Raw genomic sequence first — 18,185 nt, 5'->3', positions numbered from 1 at the left:
CTTCCAGAGGCAATGCTTTTGTTGTCTAACCTAGGGGTGACTGGGGTGGGGCAAGCTTCAGATTTTCAGGTTTGGAAAGGGTCAGCCAACAATGTTCTGGTAAGCCTGTTGGGAACATATTCTGGGCCAAGAGGGGTCTTTCAAATAACAGAATGTAAATGCCCACTCTACTTGTGCATAGACGGCAAAGAGGATCTGCTACTCCTCCCACCAGATTGGAAGTCCCAGAAACATGGAATTTGAGCTGATTCTCCCGATGTACAGTGGCAGGAAAAGGCCATTATGATGTACATATCTTTTTGTTCAGCTCAACTCCCTCAATGATAAGGGAGGTGCTGTGATATACCAGAAATGTGAAATTCACAGCAAGCAGCAAGTACACAAGGCAAGGCAAGTCCAAGGCCTAACTCATTTAGCAGGTAAAGATACAATGAATGACGTTCAGAGTCAAACAGTTTTTTATTTTATTAGTGAAAGGAAAAGTAGTCAAAGTTTCCTGCTCCTAGTGGTTCGTATCCCAAGCACCAAAAAGAATTACACTGGGGCTTCCCTGGTGGCACAGTGGTTGAGAGTCTGCCTGCCGATGCAGGGGACACGGGTTCGTGCCCCGGTCCGGGAGGATCCCACATGCTGCGGAGCAGCTGGGCCCGTGAGCCATGGCCGCTGGGCCCGTAAGCCATGGATGCTGGGCCTGCACGTCCAGACCCGGTGCTCCGCGACGGAAGAGGCTGCAGCAGTGAGAGGCCTGCATACCGGAAAAAAAAAAAAAAAGAATTACACTGAAACAAAAGGGGCCAGAGGACTGCAATGGTAGTTATGGGATATCCAGTTGCTCCGAAGCCAATTCTAGACTGCAACTAAATGACTTTATAGTCTGTAGCTCTCTTCTGAGTGGGATGAGTCAGGAAGACTCTTATCTCATCAGATCTCAGCAGGTGGGAGGCGATGCAAAACTGTCTCTTGACAGTTTCCCAGGGGAGAGGAGAGATACAGAGGTGAGTGGAAGATGGCCGTGAAGCAACTTCTTGCAAGCCTCCTATCTTCTTGTTCTCTGGGAGGGTCACAGGCATTTTGCCAAGACTCAGATTAGCTGTGGTTCAAGCCTTTGCCTGTGGGGTTTATGTGGATAACGCAACTTCCAGGGTACCGTGGTGGAGCTGTTGTTCTACAGCAGTTAGCTGAAGGCCCAGGTACCTTCCCTGGAGGGGGAAAAAAGGAAGTAAAGTAAGGGTCTGGTGAGGAACTTCCTTTCTCCCTCCTTTCTGCTGACCTTCTATTTATGTCCTTTTATTCAGTCTCTTTGGGGCTTGGGATAGGGTGGGGCAGGAATTAAAGGAATAATGGGACACACAACAAATTCAGGCCCTGAAAGATTCAGTACCAAGGCCAGAGAATCCCAAAGCCCAAGTCCTTTGCTATCCATTTCTGGCTCTTAGTTTTTCAACTCTGAATTGAAATGTATGAGTAATCTCTAAGGTCCCTTCTCGCTCTAACAGTATTAATTTCCATAAATGCAAGTTTAGTGAATGTACTGATAGGAGCCTAATCTGCATACCTACCCCAAGAATGCTGGGACATGAGGGCAGATCATCAGGAACCCTATGACTAGAACAGAAAGGTGGATAACATTACTGTCACTTTAGGACCGCTATCAGATTTCCTTTTGGGGTCACTATACTCCTCCATACACATTTCGATTCATTCAGAGCTCCCCCCCACCAATCTCCCTCACTTAACATTTGCCACCATTATTTTTGAGTTTTCCGCTTCAGCCCTCTCCCCCTTCCTTCTTTACTTACTAACTGTACAAGATGCAAATACTGATGTAGCTAGCCACAGCTCAGTTTCAAATTTCGGGTCAGCTGTCTGACAGTCGTCCATGTAGGAAACTGCCAGACATTCCATTTTCCAAGGGCAGAGCAGGTCACTTGATATAGCAATCCACAGGAGTCCTATGTGCCACCTTTCCCAATCATAGCCCTTCTTCCTCAAACTTCCACAAACGCACCCCTTACGTGGCAGAGAAGGTCTTGGCATAGCCACTAGTCCAAGTTATCATTCAATCACCCATTTATTCATTAACTCAACAAATAATTTATTGATAGCTGCTTTGTGTCAGGTGCTGTAGTTCGGTGATAAAGAAAATACGTAGTCTCTGCCCTCATGAGACTCACAATCTAGAGGTGACACAGACCACCAACAAATGAACACCTTCGTAATAATAGGAGCTATCACTGATTGACTGCTTACAGTGTCCCTGACACTATTCTAATCACTTGAGATGTAGTAACTAATTTAATTCTCCCAGCAACACTATGAGGTAAAGACTACTAGTATTGACTCCAAAGGACGCGAAGAGTTAATTCCTGTGCCCTTGCCCAGCCCAGAAGATTCCGTGCTGCCCGGTAGTTGCTAGCAAGGGTCTTGGCTCTGGCTGCCTTTGGCACGGGGTAAAGAAGTCAGGGCCCAAAACCTAGGAAAAGATCCAGCCTAGTGGCTCCTGGATTCGGGGTTGACCAGGCAGGATTCCCAGGACTGCGCTAGACACCCTCGAAACCTCTCCCACCGCGGTTTTCCCATCCTCTTTTTTCCTCCCCTTCCCCTCCCGCTCCCCAATGCCCCCCCCCCCTTTCCAGGCCGGCCCCTCCCTCTGAGACGCCTCCTCTCTGAGTCATTTCCCCTTCTCCGCCCCAAGACCTTGGCTCTCCCTTCCCTCTGGCAGGAAGGAGAGGAAGGGCAAACTGGCTTTGGGAACCAGGTGAGCGCTTTTCTCAGCGAGAACGAGAAACGCCTCCCGCCGCACCACCCTGCCCCCCAGCGCCCACTCCGTTGGGAGGGACAGGAAGTCGAGGGAGTTCCCTCCGGCTGAGTGGCTGGCTTCCCAGTAGTCCGAAGGCCCCGGTGGCCGAGCGTGGGAGGTGCCACACCCCGCCCGGTGTCTCCTGGGATGCGAGGAGGGAAGCGGCGGCCCAGTTGGACTGGCCTGCCGCAGGCTCGTTCGGGGTGAGCTCAGCGCGCCGGGGAGGGACCTCGCTGCCCGCGAAGCTGGGGGGCGGGGAGGGCCGGGCCGCCAGCCCCTGAGGAAAGCCCGCCCTGGAAAGGGGAGATGGGAGAGGCTCTAGAGGATGCGCGTGTGGAGTGGGGGTCGAGGCGCGGGACTTGGGGAACACGCGTCTGCGCGGAGAGGCACGAGAGAACACGCCTGGTTGCAGCAATTTATGGGTGTGTGTGTGGAGAACCTTGGCGCGTGCGTGCGGCGCGTCTGTTGGGAGGTGCGTGCGTGTGGGGGGCCGTGCGTGTGGGGTGCGTGCGTGTAGGCGTGCGTGGGGGTGGGGGAGGAGAGAACGGAAAGGAATGCTGAGGGACGCCGGGGGTGGGGACTGACACCGCGAGCTTGCGGGATTGAGGTAAAGATATCAGAGCGTCTCTGGCTGACAGCTCCGAGTCAGCATTCTTAACTTTTTAATTTTTTGAAGGGCGGGTGGAGGGTGGACGTGACCCGTTTGAAATTCTAAGGAAAAGTATCGGTCATCTCCTCAAAAAGAAAAAACAAAACCAAAAAACCAAACAAAAGCACATGGTGGTTCCTGGGCCCAAGGACGGCCATTCGTAGACCCCAGACTGTGGCTGAAGTCGGGCAGAAAACCCAAATAGGTGACTTAGGTATTCGCCACTGGGTCTTGTGATTCTGCGACGGGGGAACGGAACAGGTGACCGAGCTGTTGCCTCCTTTCTCTGCGGGCCCGTCCTGGGCTTGGTGGCTTCCAGGCCGTGTCACCGTGCCTTTGGGAGGTGGGGCCCTCAGAGTGGGTGTAAGAAACGGGGTCGCTCCCCAGGGTACGGCCGCTCCGGGGCCCATGGCCTTCCCCATCCAGCCGGGGCGCCAGGCCTCGCAACCGGGTCCCGTGAGCCGGCCGGCTGCTCAGCCCAGGTCTGGGCACCGGCCTCAGACGTGCTGGTCAGTTCCCTGCTCTTGCTCAGGTCCTCAGGTCGGAGCGCAGCGCGTCCTCGGATCCCCGCACCCGCAAGCGTCTCCATGGCCCGGGTGTAGTGTGGGGAGTGCGGCTTTAAGGTTGGCCGTTGGCTGGGTAAGTGACTAGGAAAGAAGCGGATTGGGGTTCTGATTCCGTCTTTATCATTAACTAACTGTGGGATGTGAAGCAATTTCCCTCATCTTTCTGCGCCTCACTTTCCTCATTTGTAAAATGGGAGAGTAGCTCACAGCGTGGTTGGAAGTGTAAATAAGACTATAATAAATTCCCAGCAAACGGAAGCATTTAATGAATGTCATCATACCTTAAGTATAAACATAAATAAGTAAGTAGATAAGTTAAAGTAGAAATTGTATCCTGAAAGAATGTATTAAACTGCTGGTTTTCTTTTTGGTCTCTTCTAGGCACACCTAGTTGTGCCATCCTCAGCCAAAGCCCACCAGATCCATCCTGTAAAGTCACACGCCTGAAGTAAGTGGGCTTTTAGTTTGGATCTTTTGAGATGTTCTGAGAGATAAGGCTTAGTCCACCATCAACTCTCCCCTGGATTGCTGCCTTGGTCGCCAAGCCTTCACACTTGGCCTGCTTCCCTCCCGTTCATTTTCCGTGTTGTAGTCAGAGTTATCATTCCCTCTGAGCTACAGAGTAACCTGCTGGTTCGGAGCACAGACCTTGGTGTCAGACAGATCTCTTTCAGATCCCAGCTGCACCCTGCTCCATCACTTTCTGTGTGACCTCGCACAAGTTACTTCACCTCTTTAAGAATCCTTTTCCTTATCTGTAAAAGGGGGTAATGGTGGTCTCTACCTCATATAGGTGTTGTGAGAAGTTCCAGAAGTAATGCATATAGAGTGGTCCATAGTAACTCATAGTAGCTCGGTAAATGGCAGATTAAAATGGATTAGATCAGTGAGGCTGCTAGCAAGAGTGTCTGAAGTGATGTACCATGGCCACTAGACTGGATAGGGAGTTAAGCAATAAAGTGGTAATGAGCTGAAGAATGGGAGAAGTCGAAGGATGGGAGATCTTGATGAGAATGAGGAGTGGGTATTCTGAGAACCAAGAAGTAATAAGGGTAAGAGGTTGTAGCCAGAGATTGGGTTAGTGGAGTTCAGAAATTCTGAAGTGGAGCAGCTCCATGTTTATCGGGTGGTCTAGGGCACTAATAGCTAGAAATGGCATGTGAAGTGGCATGTAGTCAGAGGTTGCAGAAGTAGAGGAGGTCAAGGGACAATGAAGCTAGAGTGTTGGATGAGTCATCCATAGCCTTTGAGGTTACTTATCTGATGACGTGGGTTGGAATGGAGAGGAAAATGGAGCTAGGGCCGATAAGGTCCACCCTGATTAACAGGGAGCAGTCATTTATTTCACAGATATTTACTGCGCTCTTACTAAATGTCAGGTTATAACAAGAGAGACAAGAGTCCTGCTATCATGGAGCTTACAGTCTAGTAGGAGTGATAACAGACATTAATAATCCCACCTATAAGTAGAAAACTGCAAATTGAGATAAGAGCTATGAAGGAAAAATAAGCGTTCTATAAGTACTTATAACAGGAGGACCTGACTATGTCTGCAATGTCAGGGAAGACTCTCCTAAAGAAGTGATGAGAACTGAAGGATCAGCTGGGGTAGAAGGAGATAGAGGAGGGATGAATGGAGGAAGTGTTCCACATAGAGGAAACAAACATCATGTGCAGAGACCTGAAGCTAGAACACGTGCAAGGGACTTGAAGTACTGAAAGGTGTCTCCTGTGGCTAGAGCACATTAAGCAAGGGGGAGAGCATTGGGAGCTGAGACTGGATGGCAGGGCCCCTTAATTATTTTGGGCTTTATCCTAGGAGCATTGGGAATACTCCTACTAAAGGATTTTGATTAGGTGAATGACATGATTTATCTGTATTGGTTTCTTTTTTTTTTAACATCTTTATTGAGGTATAATTGCTTTTCAATGGTGTGTTAGTTTCTGCTTTATAACAAAGTGAATCAGTTACACATATACATATGTTCCCATATGTCTTCCCTCTTGCGTCTCCCTCCCTCCCACCCTCCCTATCCCACCCCTCTAGGTGGTCACAAAGCACCGAGCCGATATCCCTGTGCCATGTGGCTGCTTCCCACTAGCTATCTACCTTACGTTTGGTAGTGTGTATATGTCCATGCCTCTCTCTCGCTTTGTCACAGCTCACCCTTCCCCCTCCCCATATCCTCAAGTCTGTTCTCCAGTAGGTCTGTGTCTTTATTCCTGTCTTACCCCTAGGTTATTCATGACATTTTTTTCCCTTAAATTCCATATATATGTGTTAGCATACGGTATTTGTCTTTCTCTTTCTGACTTACTTCACTCTGTATGACAGACTCTAGATCTATCCACCTCATTACAAATAGCTCAATTTCGTTTCTTTTTATGGCTGAGTAATATTCCATTGTATATATGTGCCACATCTTCTTTATCCATTCATCCGATGATGGGCACGTGGGTTGTTTCCATCTCCGGGCTATTGTAAATAGAGCTGCAGTGAACATTTTGGTACATGACTCTTGAATTTTGGTTTTCTCAGGGTATATGCCCAGTAGTGGGATTGCTGGGTCATATGATAGTTCTATTTGTAGTTTTTTTAAGGAAACTCCATACTGTTCTCCATAGTGGCTGTACCAATTCACATTCCCACCAACAGTGCAAGAGTGTTCCCTTTTCTCCACACCCTCTCCAGCATTTATTGTTTCTAGATTTTTTGATGATGGCCATTCTGACTGGTGTGAGATGATATCTCATTGTAGTTTTGATTTGCATTTCTCTAATGATTAATGATGTTGAGCATTCTTTCATGTGTTTGTTGGCAATCTGTATATCTTCTTTGGAGAAATGTCTATTTAGGTCTTCTGCCCATTTTTGGATTGGGTTGTGTGTTTTTTTGTTATTGAGCTGCATGAGCTGCTTGTAAATTTTGGAAATTAATCCTTTGTCAATTGCTTCATTTGCAAATATTTTCTCGCATTCTGAGGGTTGTCTTTTGGTCTTGTTTATGGTTTCCTTTGCTGTGCAAAAGCTTTGAAGTTTCATTAGGTCCCATTGGTTTATTTTTGTTTTTATTTCCATTTCTCTAGGAGGTGGGTCAAAAAGGATCTTGCTGTGATTTATGTCATAGAGTGTTCTGCCTATGTTTTCCTCTAAGAGTTTGATAGTTTCTGGCCTTACATTTAGGCCTTTAATCCATTTTGAGCTTATTTTTGTGTATGGTGTTAGGGAGTGATCTAATCTCATACTTTTACATGTACCTGTCCAGTTTTCCCAGCACCACTTATTGAAGAAGCTGTCCTTTCTCCACTGTACATTCCTGCCACCTTTATCAAAGATAAGGTGTCCATATGTGTGTGGGTTTATCTCTGGGCTTTCTATCCTATTACATTGATCTATCTTTCTGTTTTTGTGCCAGTACCATACTGTCTTGATTACTGTAGCTTTTGTAGTATAGTGTGAAGTCAGGGAGCCTGATTCCTCCAGCTCCGTTTTTCGTTCTCAAGATTGCTTTGGCTATTCGGGGTCTTTTGTGTTTCCATACAAATTGTGAAATTTTTTGTTCTAGTTCTGTGAAAAATGCCAGTGGTAGTTTGATAGGGATTGCATTGAATCTATAGATTGCTTTGGGTAGTAGAGTCATTTTCACCATGTTGATTCTTCCAATCCAAGAACATGGTATATCTCTCCATCTATTTGTATCATCTTTGATTTCTTACATCAGTGTCTTATAGTTTTCTGAGTACAGGTCTTTTGTCTCCTTAGGTAGGTTTATTCCTAGGTATTTTATTCTTTTTGTTGCAATCGTAAAATGGGAGTGTTTCCTTAATTTCTCTTTCAGATTTTTCACCATTAGTGTATAGGAATGCCAGAGATTTCTGTGCATTAATTTTGTATCCTGCTACTTTACCAAATTCATTGATTAGCTCTAGTAGTTTTCTGGTAGCATCTTTAGGATTCTCTATGTATAGTATCATGTCATCTGCAAACAGTGACAGGTTTACTTCTTCTTTTCCAACTTGGATTCCTTTTATTTCCTTTTCTTCTCTGATTGCTGTGGCTAAAACTTCCAAAACTATGTTGAATAAGAGTGGTGAGAGTGGGCAACCTTGTCTTGTTCCTGATCTTAGTGGAAATGCTTTCAGTTTTTCACCATTGAGGACGATGTTGGCTGTGGGCTTGTCATATATGGCCTTTATTGTGTTGAGGAAAGTTCCCTCTATGCCTACTTTCTGCAGGGTTTTTTATCATAAATGGGTGTTGAATTTTGTCAAAAGCTTTCTCTGCATCTATTGAGATGATCATATGGTTTTTCTCCTTCAATTTGTCAATATGGTTTATCACATTGATAGATTTGCATATATTGAAGAATCCTTGCATTCCTGGAATAAACCCTGCTTGATCATGGTGTATGATCCTTTTAATGTGCTGTTGGATTCGGTTTGCTAGTATTTTGGTGAGGATTTTTGCATCTATGTTCATCAGTGATATTGGCCTGTAGTTTTCTTTCTTTGTGACATCCTTGTCTGGTTTTGGTATCAAGGTGATGGTGGCCTCGTAGAAGGAGTTTGGGAGTGTTCCTCCCTCTGCTATATTTTGGAAGAGTTTGAGAAGGATAGGTGTTAGCTCTTCTCTGAATGTTTGATAGAATTCGCCTGTGAAGCCATCTGGTCCTGGGCTTTTGTTTGTTGGAAGAGTTTTAATCACAGTTTCAATTTCAGTGCTTGTGATTGGTCTGTTCATATTTTCTATTTCTTCCTGATTCAGTCTTGGCAGGTTGTGCATTTCTAAGAATTTGTCCATTTCTTCCAGATTGTCCATTTTATTGGCATAGAGTTGCTTGTAGTAATCTCTCATGATCCTTTGTATTTCTGCAGGGTCACTTGTTACTTCTCCTTTTTCATTTCTAATTCTATTGATTTGAGTCTTCTCCCTTCTTTTCTTGATGAGTCTGGCTAATGGTTTATCTATTTTGTTTATCTTCTCAAAGAACCAGCTTTTAGTTTTATTGATCTTTGCTATTGTTTCCTTCATTTCTTTTTCATTTATTTCTGATCTGATTTTTATGATTTCTTTCCTTCTGCTAACTTTGGGGTTTTTTGTTCTTCTTTCTCTAATTGCTTGAGGTGCAAGGTATTTTGTTTCTTTTTTAAAAAATAAATTTATTTATTTATTTTTGGCTGTGTTGGGTTTTATTTGCTGTACACAGGCTTTCTCTAGTTGCAGCGAGCGGGGGCTACTCTGTTGCAGTGCGTGGGCTTCTCATTGCAGTGGCTTCTCGTTGCAGAGCACGGGATCTAGGCATGTGGGCTTCAGTAGTTGTGGCACGCAGGCTCAGTAGTTGTGGCGAACAGGCTTAGTTGCTCCACGGCATGTGGGATCTTCCCGGACCAGGGCTTTAACCCATGTCCCATGCATTGGCAGGCAGATTCTTAACCACTGCACCAGCAGGGATGTCCTAGATTTATCTGTATTTCTATGTTTCTTCCTCCCACCTCAGATTCATTAAGATATAATTGATATATAACATTGTACAGTTTAAGATGTACATAACAACATAATGATTTGATATGTTTATATATTGCAAACATAATGGTTTGTTATGTTTATATATTGCAATATGATTATCATAGTATTTCTTAAGGAATGCACAACTATATGCTCGTTAGAACAGAATAATCAACACAAGTATATAAATTGTGAAAGTCCAATTTGTATTTTTCTTTCTATGCATTAGAATACATATGTACCCACATATAATACAATAGATGTATACATTATTCTATATATAGAATTATATATAAGATATAGCAACTAGCTTTTTCCACTTAACAGTGTGCCTTTGACTTTTTCCATGTCTTTATTTTTTAATTACTCAATAATATATATTTTCATGGTAAAAGATTGAAACAGTACACAGGTGTAGAGATAGTAAATCTTGAAACTTGCCTTTTCTGCTCCCTCTATAGTTGTTACTTCCACCCTCACCCCCCAAAAAAAGCAAAACAAAGAATAAACTAATTGTCAACAGTTTGGTGAGTATCCTTACAATCGCCTTTCCATGCATTTATATGAATAAATAAGTCCTTAACCATATATAATTTATTCATATCATTATGCAGCTTTTAAATTTCTTATTTATTGACTTAATTACACAATTGACACACGAATACATTTTTCTTTCAGAGGATTAGAATGTTACAGGGAAGGCTTAAACCTTCTTTAGTCATTGATTTCCTGCCTGATTCTCTCCCTCCCTACTCACTGCTGGACTTAGCTTCTTCCAGATCTTTTCTCTCACTCTCTTTCCCTCTCTCGCTCTCTCTCTCTCACACACACACACACACAATTTATATATATAGTATTATTTAGTGTTATTTAAAATGTAAATTATTTATACTCCAGTAAAGATGTTAAATATATATATATATTTTATCATGCTTATATGTGTTGTTCTGCTACTTGCTACTTTTCACCCAACATAATGACTGAGAACTTTTCATATTAGTACATGTAAATCTAACTTGTTCTTTTTCACTGTTTTGGCGTATTCTACAGAACAGATATGCTATAATTCATTTAGCCATTTCCCCATTGTCATGATTATTTCCAAGTTTTTTGCTAATATAAAATGTGCTGCAATGTATATCCTTCTACATGCCTCCCTCTTTCCTTTCTCTACTCACTTCTAAATGCTACCTTTAATCAATACTAGATTCTTATGCATATTTAGGTTTGTTTCAGAATTCTTTATTTGGTTCTACTGATCCATTTATTTATACTTGCATTCATACCACACTTTAAATTTCTATAGTTTTATAACGTTTGATATCTGACATGGAAAGTCATCTTTTTTCTTCAATTTTGTGTTATTCTTGCATATTTACTTTATAATATGGATTTTAGAATCAAATTATCATACCCAAATAGAATCTTATTGGCATTTTTGTTGGCGCCGCATTGAGTTTCCGGATTTAACTGGGGAGAATTGGCACCTTTACATTAATGACTCTTCCTTTATATGAATATATGTGGTATGACTCTCCATTTATTCAGATTTTTAAGTCCTTTAATAACGTGTCATTTTCTCCATACATGTGTTGAACATATCTTGTTTGGGCTATTTCTAGATACTTTATAGCTTTTGTTGCTACTATTAATAGGATTTTTTCTTTCATTTTGTAATCAAGGGTATATAAGATAACTTGTTTTTTGTTTGAAATTGTGCCCAACAACTTTACTGAATTCTCCTTCTTTCTAATAGTTTGTTCATTGAGTCTGTTGGATTTTCTAGGTTGGCAAACAGATTATGTGCAAATATTGATAGTTTTCTCTCTGGCTTCAATCTGTATACCACGTGTATTTTTCTTATCTGAATGCATTGTCTAGGACTTCCAGTATAAGGCTGAATAGTAACAATGATATCAGACATCCTTAACTTATCCCTCCCTTTAATGGGAATGCTTCGAAAATTTCATCAAGTATGCTTCTTAGTGTGGGTTCTGGCAGTTGCCCTTTATTAAGTTAAGTAAGTTTTCTTTAATTCCTACTCTTTTGAGGCTTTTTAAAAGCAAGAATGGCTATGACATTTTATCAATTGCTTTTTCACCTGTAAGTTGGACATATAGGTTTTTCCCCTTTAACTTGTTAATGCATTGAATTGCATTGATACCTTTTTTTTTTTTTTTTTTTTTGCGGTATGCGGGCCACTCACTGTTGTGGCCTCTCCCGTTGCGGAGCTCCGGACGTGCAGGCTCAGTGGCCATAGCTCATGGGCCTAGCCGCTCCGCGGCATGTGGGATCTTCCTGGACCGGGGCACGAACCTGTGTCCCCTGCATCGGCAGGCAGACTCTCAACCACTGCGCCACCAGGGAAGCCCATGCATTGATAGCTTTTTAAAAACTTTCTATTATGATAATTTCCAAACATAAATGACAGTAGAGAGTACAGTAAACCCCCATAACTGAGCTTTAATAGCCATCAACATTTTGCCATACTTGTTTCAGCTATTCCCCTCCCCTCTTTTGTGCTGGGATGTTTTAGGCTAATCATGAGCATCATATGATTTCACTCCTAAATATTTCAGTATGCCTCACCAAAAATTGTAGCAAAAATGACGTCTTCTCATATAATCATAATGCCATTATAATACTAATACCCGGCGTATCTTCCAATTTTTCCAATTGTCTAAAAAATGGTTTTATTTTTTAGACTTTAAAAAAAATAAATTTATTTATTTTATTGCTTGCTGTGTTGGGTGTTCGTTGCCGCATGGGCTTTCTGTAGTTGGGAAGAGCCGAGGCTACTCTTTGTTGCACTGTGGGGGCTTCTCTTGTTGCAATGGCTTTTCTTGTTGTGGAGCATGGGCTCTAGGCACGTGCGCTTCAGTAATTGTGGCACGTGGGCTCAGTAGTTGTGGCGCACGGGCTTAGTTGCTCCGCAGCATGTGGGATCTTCCGGGACCAGGGCTCGAACCCGTGCCCCCTGCATTGGCAGGCAGATTCCTAACCACTGCACCACCAAGGAAGTCCTAAAAAATATTTTTACCGTTGAGGTTTCTTTCAATCAGGGCCCAACCAACAACTCATTATATTAGGTTATATCTCTTAGATTTCTTTTAAGTTTTTAAAAAGCTAATACAGAACAACACCACCTCCCTTTTATTTTCATGGCATTGGTTTGTTGAAGAAACCTGCTATTTGTTCTGTAGACTCTCCCACTTTCTGGATTTGGCTGATTACTTCCTTGAGGTGCTGTTTTATCTGTTTCTGTATTGCTTGTATTTCCTGTAGACTGGAAGGTGGATCTAAGTGCTTGATTAGATTCAGGTTCTTATTATTTGTTAAGACTGTTTAGTGGTTGATACTATGTACTTTCTTTTACATAATGTTTGCTTGTCTCACTATTAATGATACTAAAACTGGATTGAAGTGGTGTTAGTCTGATCCTGTCATTGTAAAGTTCTCCATCATCCTTTCACCTAGTGGCTTTACCATCCATTTGATAACTATTATGTGAGTCAATTAGTTCATTAAGGATTTCAAAATAATAAGTTTCTAATTCTATTATTCTTTCTGAATTTATTAGCTAGCATACCTCTGTAAGAAGAACTATCTCTCCTCTACTAGGGCTACTTGGTAAGTCTAAAATACAGTTCCTATACGAAAGACAGGATAAACGCTTAACTCTTTCCCTGTAATTGCCAATTTTCCAAGTAAGGAGTTGGTGTCCTGTTCCACGCTGACAGATCTGTAAGTGTTAAACTTCCCTGCATTCCTAATATTAACCTATCAGGTCAGGGAATGATGTGTTTTTTTTTTTCTTTTTTAATGTACTCTGGGATTTGAGGGACTAATCTTTTATTTAGCAGTTTTGTATCTCTGTGTTCATAAGTGAGATTGCCTATAGTACTGATCCTCAGCCTGGGGCTAACCATCCCTCTAGGGGACATTTGGAAATGCCTGGAGGTGCTTTTGGTTGTCACAGTTTATTGGTGTGTGTGTGGTGGGAAGTCCTGCTGGCATTTAGTAGATAGGGATCAGGGATACTAAATGAAGAATTGTTCCGCCAAAAATGCCATCAGCATCCCCTTGAAAAATAATGGCCTGTAGTTTTCCTGTGCTTGATTATGGTATTAAGGTTATGCATTTTTATATCTACGTTCATAAGTGAGATGGGCCTATAATTTCTTTCCCTTTACTTGTCAGTTTTGGTATCAAGATTATACTAGCCTATAGTTGTATGGTGTCATTTCCCTTCTTTTACTTTGCTTTGGAAATTTTTGTGTAAAGCTTGATTAATCTGTTCCTAGATGGTGTGGTCAAACTCTCCCACAAAACTTTCTGGGGCTGGTGACTTTTGAGGTAGAGTATTATCATTTCACATTCTTCTATGATTAATTGGTCTATTTAAGTTTTCTATTTCTTAGGCCGATTTTGGTTGTTTATTTTCTTGGGAATTATCCATTTCACTTAGGTTTTTTAAATTATTGCTATAAAAATTATACATAGTACTTTTTGGATAATTTTTTAATCTCTTGTTTCTGTAGTTTGGTTCCCTTTCATTTTTTATGTTAATTTATGATGGCTTTATTTTTGAAATCATACTTGCTAAAAATTTGTTCATTCTATTGTTCTTTTCAGATAACTATCATTTCCTTTTATTGATTTACTCTGTTGTTTAATTGTTTGCTTTCTATTTTGATAATTATTGATTTTTTTAATTGAGGTATAATTGACATACAATGTTATATTAGTTTCAGGTGTACAAATATATGATATTTGTATATATTGTTAAATGATCACCACAATAAGTTTAGTTAACATCCATCACCATACAAAGTTACAGAATTCTTTTTCTTGTGATGAGAACTTTAAATATTTAGTCTCTTAGTAACTTTTAAATATGTGATACAGTATTGCTAACTATAGTCACCATGCTGTACATTACATTCTCGTGATTCCCATGACTTAACTATTTTGTAACTAGAAGTTTGTACTTTTTGACTCCCCTCACCCACTTTGCCCACTCCCCACCCCCTCCCTCTCTGCCTCTGGCAACCACCAATCTGTTCTCTGTGTCTTTGAGGTTTTTTTTTTTAACATTCTGTGTATAAACAAGATCACGTAGTATTTGTCTTTCTTTGTCTGACTTATTTCAATTAGCATAATGCCCTCAAGGTCCATGCATGTTGTCATAAATGGCAAGATTTCATGGTTTTTTATGGCTGAACATAGGGGGTATGTTTTGTTTTATGTGAAACTGCCATATCTTTGTACCATTTTACTCTCCTACCAACATCCTTAGTAGCATTTGGTAGTGTCAGTTTTTTTAATATTAACCATTCTGGTGAGTGTGAACTGATACCTCATTGCAGTTTTTATTTACATTTCCCTAGTGACTAATGATGTTGAGCCATCTTTTCGTGTGCTATTGACCATTTGTATATCTTCCTTTGTGAAAGGTCTGTTCAAATATTTTGCCCATTTTCTTTTTTTTATTGTAGTAAAATATATATAACATAAAATTTATCACTTTAGTCACTTTTTTTAATTTTTTAATTTTATTTTATTTATATTTTTATACAACAGGTTTTTATTAGTCATCAATTGTATACACATCGGTGTATACATGTCAATCCCAATCACCCAATTCATCACACCACCACCACCACCACCCCGCCACTTTCCCACCTTGGTGTCCATACGTTTGTTCTCCACATCTGTGCCTCAATTTCTGCCCTGCAAACTGGTTCATCTGTACCATTTTTCTAGGTTCCACATATATGTGTTAATATATGATATTTGTTTTTCTTTTCCTGACTTACTTCACTCTGTATGACAGTCTCTAGATCCATCCACGTCTCAACAAATGACTCAGTTTCATTCCTTTTTATGGCTGAGTAATATTCCATTGTATATATGTACCACATCTTCTTTATCCGTCTGTCGATGGGCATTTAGGTTGCTTCCATGACCTGGCTATTGTAAACAGTGCTGCAGTGAACATTGGGGTGCATGTGTCTTTTTGAATTATGGTTTTCTCTGGGTATATGCCCAGTAGTGGGATTGCTGGGACATATGGTAGTTCTATTTTTAGTTTTTAAAGGAACCTCCATACTGTTCTCCATAGTGTCTGTACCACTTTACATTCCCACCAACAGTGCGAGAGGGTTCCCTTTTCTCCACACCCTCTCCAGCATTTGTTGTTTCTAGATTTTCTGATGATGCCCATTCTAACGGGTGTGAGGTGGTACCTCATTATAGTTTTGCTTTGCATTTCTCTAATAATTAGTGATGTTGAGCAGCTTTTCATGTGCTTCTTGGCCATCTGTACATCTTCTTTGGAGAAATGTCTATTTAGGTCTTCTGCCTATTTTTGGATTGGGTTGTTTGTTTCTTTAATATTGAGCTGCATGAGCTCTTTATATATATATTTTATTTATTTATTTTACATCTTTATTGGAGTATAATTGCTTTACAATGGTGTGTTAGTTTCTGCTTTATAACAAAGTGAATCAGTTATACATATACATATGTTCCCATATCTCTTCCCTCTTGCGTCTCTCTCCCTCCCACCCTCCCTATCCCACCCCGCTAGGTGGTCACAAAGCACCGAGCTGATCTCCCTTTGCTATGCGGCTGCTTCCCGCTAGTTATCTACCTTACGTTTGGTAGTGTATATATGTCCATGCCTCTCTCTCGCTTTGTCACAGCTTGCCCTTCCCCCTCCCCGTATCCTCAGGTCCATTCTCTTGTAGGTCTGTGTCGTTATTCCTGTCTTAGCACTAGGTTCTTCGTAACATTTTTTTCTTAAATTCCATATATATGTGTTAGCATACGGTATTTGTCTTTCTCTTTCTGACTTACTTCACTCTGTATGACAGACTCTAGGCCTATCCACCTCATTACAAATAGCTCAATTTCGTTTCTTTTTATGGCTGAGTAATATTCCATTGTATATATGTGCCACATCTTCTTTATCCGTTCATCCGATGATGGACACTTGGGTTGTTTCCATCTCCGGGCTATTGTAAATAGAGCTGCAATGAACATTTTGGTACATGACACTTTTTTTTTTTTTTTTTTTTTGCGGTACGCAGGCCTCTCACTGCTGTGGCCTCTCCCATGGTGGAGCACAGGCTCCAGAGGCGCGGGCCCAGCGGCCATGGCTCACGGGCATAGCTGCTCCACGGCATGTGGGATCTTCCCGGACCGGGGCACAAACCCGTGTCCCCTGCATCGGCAGGCAGACTCTCAACCACTGCACCACCAGGGAAGCCCTGTGCATTAATTTTGTATCTTGCTACTTTACCAAATTCATTGATTAGCTCTAGTAGTTTTCTGCTAGCATCTTTAGGATTCTCTATGTATAGTATTATGTCATCTGCAAACAGTGACAGCTTTACTTCTTCTTTTCCGATTTGGATTCCTTTTATTTCCTTTTCTTCTCTGATTGCTGTGGCTAAAACTTCCAAAACTATGTTGAATAAGAGTGGTGAGAGTGGGCAACCTTGTCTTGTTCCTGATCTTAGTGGAAATGCTTTCAGTTTTTCACCATTGAGGACGATGTTGGCTGTGGGTTTGTCATATATGGCCTTTATTATGTTGAGGAAAGTTCCCTCTATGCCTACTTTCTGCAGGTTTTTTATCATAAATGGGTGTTGAATTTTGTCAAAAGCTTTCTCTGCATCTATTGAGATGATCATATGGTTGTTCTCCTTCAATTGGTTAATATGGTGTATCACGTTGATTGATTTGCGTATATTGAAGAATCCTTGCATTCCTGGAATAAACCCCACTTGATCATGGTGTATGATCCATTTAATGTGCTGTTGGATTCTGTTTGCTAGTATTTTGTTGAGAACTTTTGCATCTATGTTCATCAGTGATATTGGCCTGTAGTTTTCTTTCTTTGTGACATCCTTGTCTGGTTTTGGTATCAAGGTGATGGTGGCCTCGTAGAAGGAGTTTGGGAGTGTTCCTCCCTCTGCTATATTTTGGAAGAGTTTGAGAAGGATAGATGTTAGCTCTTCTCTAAATGTTTGATAGAATTCGCCTGTGAAGCCATCTGGTCCTGGGCTTTTGTTTGTTGGAAGAGTTTTAATCACAGTTTCAATTTCAGTGCTTGTGATTGGTCTGTTCATATTTTCTATTTCTTCCTGATTCAGTCTTGGCAGGTTGTGCATTTCTAAGAATTTGTCCATTTCTTCCAGGTTGTCCATTTTATTGGCTTAGAGTTGCTTGTAGTAATCTCTCATGATCTTTTGTATTTCTGCAGTGTCAGTTCTTACTTTTCCTTTTTCATTTCTAATTCTATTGATTTGAGTCTTCTCCCTTCTTTTCTTGATGAGTCTGGCTAATGGTTTATCTATTTTATCTTCTCAAAGAACCAGCTTTTAGTTTTATTGATCTTTGATATAGTTTCCTTCATTTCTTTTTCATTTATTTCTTATCTGATCTTTATGATTTCTTTCCTTCTGCTAACTTTGGGGTTTATTTGTTCTTCTTTCTCTAATTGCTTTAGGTGCAAGGTTAGGTTGTTTATTTGAGATGTTTCCTCTTTCTTAAGGTAGGATTGTATTGCTATAAACTTCCCTCTTAGAACTGCTTTTGCTGCATGCTATAGATTTTGGGTCATCGTGTCTCCATTGTCATTTGTTTCTAGGTATTC

General features: G+C 41.3%; 1 protein-coding gene and 1 long non-coding RNA gene across 12 annotated transcripts in view; one reads left to right on the top strand and one right to left on the bottom strand.

Moving 5' to 3' along the window:
• Positions 1–757: 757 nt before the first annotated feature.
• LOC132594526 (uncharacterized) lies at positions 758–2,591 on the bottom strand. The gene is made up of 2 exons (XR_009560738.1): positions 1,560–2,591; positions 758–1,199 (listed from the first exon to the last, which is right to left on the bottom strand). It is a non-coding gene; the product is annotated as an uncharacterized lncRNA (long non-coding RNA).
• A 92-nt stretch (positions 2,592–2,683) lies between these two features.
• Positions 2,684–18,185, top strand: part of LOC115841639 (NACHT, LRR and PYD domains-containing protein 12) — a 48,034-nt gene continuing 32,532 nt past the window's right edge. The window contains exons 1-3 of one of the 11 annotated variants that reach the window (XM_060292351.1): positions 3,369–3,407; positions 3,982–4,088; positions 4,397–4,463. Coding sequence is in view for 1 of the 11 variants with exons in the window: in XM_030835783.2 (XP_030691643.1) it covers positions 3,126–3,222; positions 4,397–4,463 (164 nt within the window). In the remaining 10 variants the exon portion in view is untranslated. Of the gene's footprint in view, positions 2,759–2,798; positions 3,004–3,086; positions 3,225–3,340; positions 3,408–3,981; positions 4,089–4,396; positions 4,464–13,854; positions 13,877–18,185 lie in introns of those variants that run through there. The other 10 variants (XM_060292354.1, XM_030835786.2, XM_030835783.2 and 7 more) reach the window with 10 other exon arrangements.

Source organism: Globicephala melas, chromosome X (genome assembly GCF_963455315.2).
Source record: "Globicephala melas chromosome X, mGloMel1.2, whole genome shotgun sequence".
NCBI classification, from domain to species: domain Eukaryota; kingdom Metazoa; phylum Chordata; class Mammalia; order Artiodactyla; family Delphinidae; genus Globicephala; species Globicephala melas.
This window is presented reverse-complemented; position numbering and strand designations above follow the sequence as displayed.